Source organism: Castor canadensis, chromosome 17, assembly GCF_047511655.1.
Source record: "Castor canadensis chromosome 17, mCasCan1.hap1v2, whole genome shotgun sequence".
Taxonomy (NCBI): domain Eukaryota; kingdom Metazoa; phylum Chordata; class Mammalia; order Rodentia; family Castoridae; genus Castor; species Castor canadensis.
Window position 1 is genome coordinate 2,452,947 of NC_133402.1, and position 12,162 is coordinate 2,465,108.

The 12,162-nt window shown below is 52.8% G+C and overlaps 1 protein-coding gene across 4 annotated transcripts; it reads left to right on the forward strand.

The window, feature by feature from the left end:
* The first annotated feature begins 440 nt into the window (after window positions 1-440).
* Window positions 441-6,852, forward strand: Flywch2 (FLYWCH family member 2). 4 transcript variants are annotated; one of them, XM_074058972.1, is made up of 4 exons: window positions 441-597; window positions 3,164-3,212; window positions 3,449-3,854; window positions 6,556-6,852. In XM_074058972.1, exons 3-4 carry the CDS (start codon window positions 3,545-3,547, stop codon window positions 6,654-6,656), a joined length of 411 nt encoding a protein of 136 aa, XP_073915073.1. In that variant the 5' UTR covers window positions 441-597; window positions 3,164-3,212; window positions 3,449-3,544; the 3' UTR covers window positions 6,657-6,852. The 4 variants fall into 4 exon arrangements, with proteins under 4 accessions (XP_073915073.1, XP_073915074.1, XP_073915071.1 ...); XM_074058973.1 differs by having other exon boundaries at window positions 3,454-3,854; XM_074058970.1 differs by lacking the exon at window positions 3,164-3,212.
* The last annotated feature ends 5,310 nt before the right edge of the window (window positions 6,853-12,162 follow it).

Below are 12,162 nucleotides of genomic sequence, written 5' to 3' on the forward strand. Positions count from 1 at the left end.
GGGATGGTAAGTGTCCGTGGTCTAGGAGCGAGAGCTGGACCAGTGGGCGAGGGCTGGACTAACGGTAAGGGATGCTGCGTCGCCAAGGATGCTGGTCCAAAATGTCGGAAAGGTCCAGCGACTCCAATGAACCGGAAGACCACCTTCCGCTTCGTTTGCTGTGTAGAGCGCCGGGGACGAACAAGGTCTTTAAACAAATGCTCCAGCTTCCTCGGCAGGAGCCGAAGTTAAATACTGAGGGGCCTCAATTAAAGCCGCGTCTCTTAGGTTGTGGCGACACAGCCGGGACCCGAATTGAGACTGCGGCGACGCACCGCCTCCTTAGGACGACACCCAATGGTTTCTGGCCCCGCCCCCTCACGGGTAGTGGCCCCGCCCCGCGCGCCGATTGGCTGGGCTGTCATCCCCGGCGCCGTGATGGGAAGACCCGGATAAGTGGAATCCGCGGAGGAATGGGCCCCTGCGACCCTACTGCGCATGCTCCCGCCTTGACCTCAGCTTGAGGTGACGGCCGGAGCCAAGGCGGGGGGCCATAGCATCGAGGCCCAGGGACCCGCCACGGCTCCGTCGCCGGAGAGGGAGGGCCCGCTGCCGTCGGTGAGGACGGGCCCCAGCGGGCGGGGAGGGTCCCGTCCCACGGATAGACACCCCTGACCGGGCTCTCCCGGGTTCCCGGGGGCTGGGGGCTGGTGCTGGGGAAGGTGGGGGTCCCCGGGGCTGCGTCCCGGGCCCCCGCCGCCTCCTTGTTGACCACCCGTGATTCTCCTCTTTTCTTCTCCTTCTGCTCCTTTCCCCAACTCACCCAAGCCCGGGAACCCCACATTCGCTTGCCTTCCCCCGGAGCTGTCCTTCCCGCCCAGTGTGCGCCCATCCTGCCCGGTTCTGGTCACTTAGCATCTTTGCGACGGGGATCCCTGCCCCGATGGCAGAGCCTTGGAGGCCTGAGGTCTGGAGACTGGGGAGACACTCCACAGGTTTAGTCAGGAGGTGGTGATATTGGTGGGAGAGGAGCAGGAAGCTGGGGCCATTGGGGCTCAACCTAGACGACATCTGATGGCAGTCCTACTGGGAAGCGGGGTGGAAAATAAGATTCAATTAGGAGGTGCCCTGATTGAAATTCCCAGTTTCGGGGAATTTCACATTACATATTTCTTGACCTTTCGGGGAAATCTGCCATTTTCTTCAGTGTCCCTGTGAGGATATGTCCTGCATACACACCTAAGTGTCACATCCTTCCCTCAGAAGGCCATTCACAGTCATCCCTGGATGCAGGAGACAGTGATTGGGGAGCAGCTGTGGCTATTCCCAGTACTTTTGCAAACAACGACTTTCACAGTCCTTACCCCCTCTATTTTTAAATAAATAGCCCCTGCTAAATTCACTACTATTCCCATTACCCAGATGAAACCAGTCCAGGGAGGATAAGGAATTTGTCCGCATGGCTGAGTTGGTAGACACTGATAGTTCTCTCTCATATATATAAAGGTAATTCCGATCATCCGCCTAAGGCACCAGGCAAGGTTCCAGGCTTCCAGAACCTCATCAAGGGATTATTATTTTCCTATCGCTTCCATAACAAATTACCAGAGGCCAGAAGTCTGACATGGGTGTCACTGGATCAAAATGGAGGTGTGGGCAGGGCTGCATTCCTTCCTGAGGCTTTAAGAGAAAACATTTCATTGCCTCTTGCAGCTTCTAAAAGCAGCCTGCATTCCTTGGCTTGCGGTCCCCTTTCTGCATGTTCAAAGCCATGTCCTACCACTTTCTTCTGCCTGCCTCTTTCACTTTTAAGGACCCCAGTGATTATCATAGGCCTGGGATAATCCATGGCAATCCCCTGGTGAGCAACTTCAATTCCATCCGCAACCTTAATTCCCCTTTGCTGAATAAGGAAATGTATATTCACAGGTTCCAGGACCTAGGACCTAGACATCTATGTAGGGCTGTTGTTCTGCCTCCCACAGACCTGGGGGTGTGTGAATGATTCCTGCTAGTCTCTAGTGTTGTATGATGTTGATCTTGGTTTACACTGAGCTCTGTGGGGCAAAGATCCCATAGGTGAGGTGTCCTTCTCATCACATTAGGGTCACTTGACATCTGCATGATTCATCATGATTGATCACCTGGTTGAGGTGGTGCTGCCAAATGTCTCCACTGCAGAGTTACTGTTTTTACCCTTCCCACTCTTTGGGAAGGAGGCACTAAGCCTACTGAGACTGAGAAAGGGACTTAAGCGCCACCTCCTGGAGGGGGAGTATCGGCAAATACTGTTTGGAATTATTAAAGAGTTGTCCTTTCTTCAACGTTTAGGTATCTAGTTATTTATATCAGTGTGGGCTTGTGGATAATTATTTTATTATTTGGGTTGTAATCCTGACCAGTTACTTGACAGGCATGACCCCAGCTCTGTAGAGCAATTTTCTCCAGAGCTGGCATTTCTTACTTTAAGCATCAGCTGCCCAGAGGCTAGAAGGTGTGTTGGCTCTGGACCAGCCTGGCCTGGGTTCGAATCCTGGTTTTCACCAGCTGTGTGGTCCTAGACCACTCATGTAAGTGCTGAGGCCACCGCCTTTCCGAGGGCAGAGTGGGATGATGGTGACTCTTGGGAGGGTATAGTAACAGAGACCAGGACTGATGTCACAGGATTTTCTTCCTGACTCAGGTCACTTTTGCTGAACTTGGGAAGGAGGGCCAGGGGGAAAAGGTGTACATTTTCTGTCTCTCATCCTCTCTGTCTCTCACCATTCCAGTCAAGAGGTCTCTTGGTCAGTCTTTTTCCCTATCCACTTCTGTTGTGTTTATAAGTTTGAAACCAGGATATATATATATATATATATATATATAGAGAGAGAGAGAGAGAGAGAGAGAGAGAGAGATATGTATATATATTTTGTAGTGCTGGGAGGGGAACCTAGGGCTTCCCTTGTGCTAGGCAACAGTCTACCACGAAGCTATATCCCCAACCTGAAACCAGGATTCTAGTATACTAAATTTTACTCATTTTTGTATTCTAGTGGTTTTGTTAATCTTTTTATTTATTATTTAATATTTTTGTGCTGCTAAAGATCAAAGCCAGGGCCTCATGCATGCTAAGCATGAGCTGTACCTGATGCCCCAGCCCAATGTTAATCTTTATTTTCTTGTGTACCATCATGCTGAATAGGAATGGAGACCCTTTTTCTCTGAGTAATGGACTAATGGAAAAATACCTTGTGAGTAAATGTATCTTATCTTTTTTTGAATGTTAAATGTATTCCCATTGTAAAAATCAGTTCATGCAGGGAAAAAAAAAAAGTTCATGGACATTACGATTTGAGAAAGTAAAAGAAAATTAGTGAAAAATGAAATCACTCATTCTCACTAGGGCCCCAAGCTCCATCCAAGATCCCTTTGCTGGAGCTCCAGGCCCAAGGGCTTCCTCAACTGACTGATTTGCCATCTCCTTTAGGACAGAGCCCCCTGGACTCCCAGGGGAGAAGGAGGAAGAGAAACCCATCTGCCAGGGGGCTGAGTGTGGCCTGAGGGCCAGGTCATCGGTCCTGAGATGCCCAGTGAGCAGCAGGGTGAGAGCATGAAGGCCGGCCAAGAGCCCTCACCTGAACCGGGCACAGATATGGTTCCAGCAGCCCCCAGGAAGCCCAGAAAATTCTCCAAACTGGTCCTGCTGACGGCCTCCAAAGACAGCGCCAAAGTGGCTGGGGCCAAACGCAAAGGAGTGCACTGCATCATGTCCCTGGGGGTGCCAGGTCCAGCCACTCTAGCCAAAGCCCTCCTCAAGACCCATCCAGAGGCCCAGCGGGCCATTGAGGCAGCCCCTCAGGAGCCTGAGCAGAAACGCAGCAAGTTGGACCCGGGTGAGGCTCCAGGAGTGGAGGCTGCCCCTCCCAGGGACAGAGCTGCCCCACACAGATGGCTCCTGTTCCAAGGGTTGTTGCAGGTCCCTGTGCCCTCCTGGCCCTTGTTGCTCTACTTCTCTGAACATACGTGGGAGGCGGGTGGCACAGGGGTTATGGGTGCTGGCTGGGCATCCCTTGTAGGGCCTAGGATTCTCACTTGGCCCTTGCCATTCCTGCCAGTTGGTCTTGTCCTCCTCTCAGTCTGTTCCCTCCTCTGCGTACCTCACATGGTCACTCCTTTGCAGGAGTGTCTGAGGTCCGGGGCACCTGCCACCATGCACTCTGAGCTGGGGGCTGCTGGCTGCCCTCCAGGCCTGGGCTTCATGATGTACCCTCCACATGTTATAGAAACAACATGTGGCCAGTGTAGAAAGTTCCTTCATTCCGTCACTTAGCTGCTTTATCTATGCCTACCAGGCTCTGGGACTCAGGAGGCCAGAGGCTGCTGGCCTTGTGCTGGCCTTTCCAGACTGCCCTCCCCTTGCTGTCTCTTCTACCCCAGCCCCATTTGCTCTGGAGCCTCAAGAAAGGGCAGTTCAGGGCTCCCAGAGCCTCCTAGGTCCTACAGAGGGGAAGGCCAGGGAGGGTCCTTAGCTGCTGCAGGAGGTTACTAGACAACTTTGCTGCCCTCTTCTCTTGTTTTGGAGTGATGGGATAACAGGATAGAATGTGTTGGGCAGTTTTAGCTCTATCCCCCTCTCCCCACCACCCATGACTCTATCCTGCTGTGGACCTTCATCTGAGCCAGACATGGGAGGGATATGATGGCAGCAGGCTGCCCCTGTTCTGCACTCAGCTCAGACTGGTCCCACAGCAAGTCCCCAGGACCTGTGTGTGCTTCAGGGCTCTGCAGGAGCAGAGGTAGTTAATCAGGAGTTGGAGCAGCAGAGGAAGTTGGGGACATGCAGGGGGGTTACTGGTTATCCTCTGAGCACCGAGAGAGCAGAGGGGCAAACGTGGAGTATTCAGTGTAGAAGCTGGAGAGCTGAGGAGGGCACAGTGAGGGAGGCCAAGGGCTGCTGACCACAGTACTCCCTTGCAGAACTTGCTTGTACTAGGACAAGCTTTGGGCTAGGGGGACTTACGTGGTTCCTTCTGTCACTGGGACTGGGAGGAAAGCACAGGTCTGGTAGTGCCTGGGCACCCAGTGAGGGCCACAAGGCACGATCTCCCTAGAGCTGGATGTCCCCTGACACTTAGCAACCTGGGCAGATAAACTCACATGGCTGACTAGAAAGATTGGGTGTGTCCTGACACATTCTAGTGTGTGATGGGATCACTGCAGAGCGTGTCCTGCACGTGAGCCACTGTCTGTGTGAATGTCTCTGCCACCTGTCTCTCTGTGGTTCCGTCTGCATACTTACTTGCCCAGGAGGATGAATGTGCTGTGTCAGTCTATGGGTCCTGGAACAGACCCCCTGGCCTCCACCAGGCTTGGTGCCCGAGGTGTTGGAGTGCAGATGCACCTTTTGGGTGGAAATTCGGGGAGGAGGTACCTGGGGGTGGGAAGATGAATGAACACAGCCTCTTCCCAAGTGGAAGTGGGTCTGCCATGCCTTGAAAAGATGGAGACAATAAAATCCATAGTTCTGGGCCTTGGTTTGCTGCCTTTGAACAGGTGGCCCTTGGGATCAGCCAGGGTACTCACCTGGCACCACAAGGAATGGGAGTGGGGTCCCATCGGTTAGCTGGGCATGCAGGAGACCCTGCCTTTAGGAGAAGTCCTCTGAGGTTACTGGGGAGTCATAGTCCCGTTACTTCCCCCTAAGCTGAGACCCCAGGACACCTGAGATGAAGGTCCCTGGCCACAGGCCTGGAGTACTCAGGGGACCTGAAGGAACTCTCAGACCTGGTAGAGCTGTGCTGGGTAGTCAGAGGGACGCTGAACGCTGAGCCTCAAGCCCCTCTTTGGCGTGCCAGCTTTCACTGTGAGCAACCCCACTGGTCAGTCCTTCTCTAAGTGCCTCCACATGCCCACCTGGATCCTACCAGCCCAGGAGTGGAAGGGCTGCCCCAAGGACCTGTGGAGCTGAGGACAGGGGCAGTAAGGGAGAGCCAGTGTAGGAGGCTGGGCTCAAGGGGCTACGTCACTGTTCTGAGGCCCCTAGCTGGTCACTACAGAGGGAGGGGCTTGGGGTCTGGCTGGGAGCCTGTTCTTCCCACTGGGCTGTATGGGACAGTGCCACCCCAAGGGTCCCTTCCAACCTTCTGAGACCTCTGCTGGCTGCTGGCATCTGTCCAGGCTCTGCAGCTCCATGGCCTCTGAGAACTGGAACAAAACCTCAGCTTCTGCAGATCAAATGCAGAGCAAGGGATGCATAGCTGCAGGATTGTGCTAGGCAGGCATCTTTGGGAGTGGACAGCCCCCAGCATGCCGCCCCTCCTTCCCCACAGACGTCTCCATCTCTGTCCCACTTCAGGCCAGGCAGTGGGGATAATAGCAGCTTCCTTGTGCTCAGCCCGTAGCTTCCTGCAAATGACTTTAATAGTCTTTGTGTCCCTAGGCCGATGGCCTTTGGAAGCAGTGTCATCAGAGGCTTCTGGCCCCAGAATGTCCTGTCTCTGTCTAGGCTAAGAGCGAGAGTGAGGCCCCGGGATGTCCAGGACTGGCCCTCCCTTGTTCTTTACCACCAGCCTGACCCACATGCCTCTCTTCCAGATGCAGACAGTGAAGAAGACCACGGATTGGCTGAGGCAGCTCCCACCCAGCCCAGGGAGGAGGAAGCTGTGCACCCTGGAGAGCCCAGCTTGTCTCTGTAACCTTGGCAACAGCAGGGATGTGTCCTTGCTTGGCCACCACAGAGCGGCAGTCCACAGAGCTTCTGGGCCTGGGGTCAGTGATGGAGTTTCACTTTCAACATTGTGCATTTTATTTTTTAGCTCAAGCATAAGTTACTTTTTGTAAGCAAGAAAAAAAAGATCAAAAGGAGAATTAAAGAAGCTGTATGCCATTTCCCATCATGGACTGGTTTTAAACATTCCAGGATTCTGGGTCCTTAAGATTTGGTTCCAAAACCACCACCCTGGGGTCCCTCCCCCACCAGTCCTCACCTGGCCCTTCCCCAGAACAGCCTTGCCTGGGCCATCAGACCAACTGGACTCTTTCCTGGGGCCTCCAGCTTCTAGACCTCACAGCCCTGGGCCTGCTTGGCCTGGAAAACCAGCCACTGATAACCAGGTGGGGTCCCTAAGATTTCTCTTGCCTGCTGTCCTTGGCCTGCGATTGGAGCAGTGGGAGCGCTCTGACCATGGGCCTAGGACAGATCCTTCTCTGCCTGACCTTCCCTCAAGGGGCCTGTCTCCAGGAGGCCTCAGACTCCTTTTGCTGAGGCCTACCAGGATTCCAGTGTGTCACTGCCCTCCCTGGCCTAACCCTCCCTTCTTCCAGGAAGCCTCCCAGACTGGGAGCTTGGAAGCACTAGCCCTACCTCCCAGAACCTGAGCCCCTCCCCTAGCCTTGGAGTTCTGTCCTGCTGGAGGAAGCATGTAGGAAGCAGTTACCCTCTTCTCACCACAAAATTACAGGCTCCCAGAGACACTCTTCCCTAACCCCAAAAGGCAAAGGCTCTGACCTCCATTCCCTTCACCTCGTGGTCCTTAGTCTTTGAAAACCACCTCTGGGCACAAATTCTTATTTTTTCAGTGTAGGACGTAGAGGCTCGGTATTAAACATGTTTTCAAAATAAGTCAACATTCCAGCTGCCTCTTGGGAAACACAGACTTTTCTTCCCCAGCTGTCCATTTTGCTCTATTGCTTTTACATGGTTGTTTGTAACGTTTGTATTTTGTTCCGATCCTGTACTTTGGAAAGTTCTTTTAATTCTGTGTTTACATAGAATCCACTTTGTTTTCTCCTTTGCTGGTTGTATTGGTTATATGGCTTTGTCAGATAAAATCACTTGAGGAAGAGTTGGGGGAATTTTCTGTGGTGGTGGGGTGACCCCAGAGAACCAGGAATGGAGAAGAAGAGGTGGGGCAGGAGAAGGTCAGTGCCTGATCCCGTCTTGGCTTCACAGTTTGGGCTGGGGCAAGTCAGAGAGCATGGATTCCCTTGTCTTGAACCCAGGGCAGTGTCACCACTGGTGCCCTCTCTCCTGTACTTTGATGTGGCACCCATTGCATCCTCCTACTTTTCTTGGGAAGCCATGGGTGCTCTTAGGTCAAATACCAGCCTGGGCCTTATAGGAAGACTTGCTCTCAAAATAAAGGTTGAGAGGGAGGGGAGTAGAGTGACTTTCCAATTCTTTTGTGTGGGTGTGTGTGGAGCTGGGGTCTGAACTCAGGGCCTCTTGCATACTAGGCAATCAGTCCATCACTGTACTAAACCCCCAGCCCTGTGAAACAGTTTTTATCGGTATTTCTTTCTTAGGGACAGTATGGAGCACCAGGCTGGAGTAGCACTTTTGCTGGCCGTGGGAGGTGGCAGGCGTGTGTGTGTGTGTGTGTCAGGTGCACACCTGGGGGCTGAGAGGGCAGGTGATCTCCCTGGAGAATGGCCAGTGCTGGTGAGAAGGAGGAACCAGAAGCTCATGTAGTAGGTTTGGCAAAGTCAATTTTTTGTTTACTTGTGTTTTTATTTTAAAACATTTTGAGCACATATAGGTTGCAAGACCAGCAAAGTGAATATGTGTAGCCCTTACCTGGATTCCCCTCCCCCTACACACACTCCCTTTCTGCCAAACCATGTAAATGCAGGCTGCAGACATTGAGTGGCTTTATTCTGAATCCTTCAGTCTGTACCTCTGACCATGACCTTTCCCAGAGCAGTTACGTTTGGGTCAATGCTCCTAAAAGAATTTACTCAGTGACATTGGCCAGTACCCAGTCCTTACCCAACATCCCTCAGGGGAACAAAAACAGCCCCCACACTCCCCAGGCAGGTGCAGGTCAGGATCCCACCTTGCCTCTTTCTTTCTTTTTTTGTGGTACTGGGATTCAAACCCAGAGTCTATACCTCAAGCCACTCCACCAGTCCTATTTTGTGTTGGTTCTTTTTTGAGATAGGGGCTCACAAACTATTTTGCCCAGGCTGACTTTGAACCAGGATTCTCCTGATCTCTGCTTCCTGAGTAGCTAGGATTACAGGTATGAGCCACCGGCTCCTGGCTCTCTCACCCTTCCTTCCTTCCTTCTTTCCTTACTTTCCTGCCTTTCTTCCTGCCTCCCTCCCTCCTTCTCCTTCCTTCCTTTTCTTTCTTTTTTTGTTTTGACAGGGTCTCACTATGTAGCCCAGGCTAGCCTGGAACTCTGAATATTTCTGCCTCCATCTCCTGAGTGCCGGGATTACAGGCGTGAAACACCACATCTGGCAAGCAATATTTTAATAGCCTTGTATTTTTCTAGGTCACAGTTCTGGATGAGGGGCAGATTGCTGCTCACGGGAGGGAGGAAGCAGTAACTTACATTCTATCTACAGCCTGCGATGCCAGTACTATCGCTAAGAAGAAAATAATAAAGCACCCCCACGTCACCCTTGTGTGCGCAGTCTCTGCGCGTTTTCCTCCTGGATATTACGCATTTTCAGGTTAGCTCGGAAGGCTTCTCCTTCAACCCTTGGGTGCCCACTGCGGAACCCTGGCTGGTTGATGCTCCTGGTGGCCGGGAGGGGGCGCGCGTACTCAGCGGCTGCCCGAGCACCAGCCCAGTGCCCGAGGTGTGAGCGCCACCACGAGTGTGGTCCTGGAACTGCACTCAGTCCTGCCCTGCGGGTCGCCCACGCCCACCCAGGCTCTGTAAGGACTGGTCCCAGACTCTCTCATGCCTCCAGGGGTGGGAGGTGGCGACGGGGGGGGGGGGGGGGGGGAGGGGCTGGCTCTTCAGTACTGGCGCTGCAGATGACCGGCTATGGGGAGAGAGTGAGACCCATATTTCTCGCTGCGCACCAGATAAACTCCAGCCGGAGTTGCAGCCCTCCTTCTGCTTTATTGTCGCCAAAGCACATAGCAGCTTCTAAGATCCTATGCACCTTACGGTTTACCATGTCTGTAGCTTCTTGGTTCCTCCCGCCCCGCACTGCCCCTCGCATCCCATAACATAGCTCACCAGGTTAAGAGACCTTTGTTCGTTTTGGTCGCTGAGCTTCTCAGTGTGGCGAACAGGTAGAGAGGGAGCAGGCGTGGGGCAGGAGTGCGGAGGGGTGCTGGACGCCAGGACAAGTGGGGGGCAGACGTTCGGGGTCCCCGAGCGCGCCGAGGGCTTGGCGGTTCAGCGGGTGTGTAGATTGGAGAAGATGCGCAGGATGCAGCAAAGAAGGCAGGGATGCGGAGGATGCGGAGTGCGGGAGAGCCCGAGAAGTGCGGGACCCCAGGGCAGGAAGGCCCGGGTACCCGGGCCTGGGCCGGTCCGCAGCGAGCACGTCCCGCAGCAGGACCAAGGGCGCCGTGGAGCGCGTGCAGCAAGAATGCGGGCGGGGGGAGCTACAGCTGGGCGAGGAGAGCAGAAGGAGTCGGGGCGCCCGGGCGAGCAGCGGGTGCTTCAGCTTGCAGCTGCCAAGTGTCCCAGGGAAGCAACCCGATCGTTCAATCCCCAGGGACTAGATGAAGGTGACAAATGTCCAGTGTCTATGCACAGTGGGCCAGGGCTGGACCAATTGGAAAGAAAGACGCTTTCTGTTCCTGAAAGGCTAAGAGGTCAAGTGAAGATTTTTGCTTGTCTGTCTAAATTTCACACCCATTGAAAACATCCAAGAATCGCACAAGGCATTCCCGTGTACTCTCCACTCAGATTCCTCAAGTGGTGGGAATGAAGCCAGTCACAAGCAGCAATATTTATAATAGTGAAATTCAGAAAATAAGTGTCTAATAGAAAAATAACTAAATTAGGTAGCCAATCATATATAAAATAAGTTTATAATATGGAAGGATGGACTCCAAGTGGGTCAAAGACCCGAATGTAATAACTAAACCACAAAACTCTTAGAAGAAAACTTAGGGGTAAATCTTTATGAATTGTGACTAGGCAGTGATTTGTTAGGCAATGATTTCTTAACTATGGCATCAAAAGCACAAGCAATAATAGAAACACACACACACACCCTGAGCTGATGTAGTGATGTACCCCTGTGACCTCAGCAGAGGCAAGAGGACCAGGTTCCAGGCCACTGTGGACTACATGGTGATTTTAAGGCCAGCCTGAGCTATATACTGAGACGTTTGATGATTTTTGTCCCAATCAGTTTTTACTATGATGGGTGCCAAATAGTGGTTTTCTGCATTATTCTTCCCGCATTTTTTTTGGCGGTACTGGAATTGGAACTCAGGGCTTCACACCTGCTAGGCAGGCACCCTACTACTTGAGTCACCCAGCTAGCCCTGTTCTGTGTTGGGTTTTTTCGAGATAGGGTCTCACGAACTATTTGTGAGGGCTGTCCTCAAACCTCTATCCTCCTGATCACTTCCTCTTGAGTAGCTAGGATTACAGGCATGAGCCACTGACACCTGGGCCTTTCTGCATTTTTTAGTTGGCCTTTAGATGCAAAAAAAATTTTAGTTCTCCCTCATTTACTTATTTACCTCGACATTGACTCCGGATCCGGGTTTTTTTTGTTGTTGTTGTTGACAGTACTAGTGTTTGAACTCAGGGCTTTGTGCTTACAAAGCAGGCACTCTAACCCTTAAACCACACCTCTGGTCCATTTTTTGATCTGGTCGTTTTGGGGATGGAATCTCGTGAACTATTTGACCCAAGTTGGCCTCAGACTTTGATCCTCCAGATCTCAGCCTCCCAAGAAGGTAGGATTACAGGCGTGGGCCACCGGCACGGGGGTTGTTATTTTATTTAAGGTTACTATCCATTACTATCATTATTTATTTTGAATTTCAAATCGTGCCAGCTTTGGAGTGAGGTCATTTGAAGACTTCAATGAGGTGTATAAGAAATTTCCTTCCACCGACTCAGGAAGGTGACAGGCCTAAGGACACATTTAAACCAATACTCCCACTCCGCAAACGCAAAGTCAAATTCTGGGGTAGGTCCTGGATGTCAATTAAGCCCACTTGCTCCGCCCCCTTGTGCCAAGAACTCCCGCCCACGATCCCCCAGTCCAGCCACAAATTGGGTCACTGTCCCCGCCCCCTGCCGCCGCTGCCCAATCCCGGCTTGGCTCCGCCTCTTTCGTGACTAATGGACCGCCCCCGCACTCAGATTGGCCGAGCAGTCAGCTCGGCGCCGCGCAGGGAAGACCCGGAGAAGAGGCGTTCCTCAAAGGAATGGCTCCGCAGCCCAGCTGCGCATGCTCGCTACGAGCCGTGGGGGCGTTCCGAGAGGC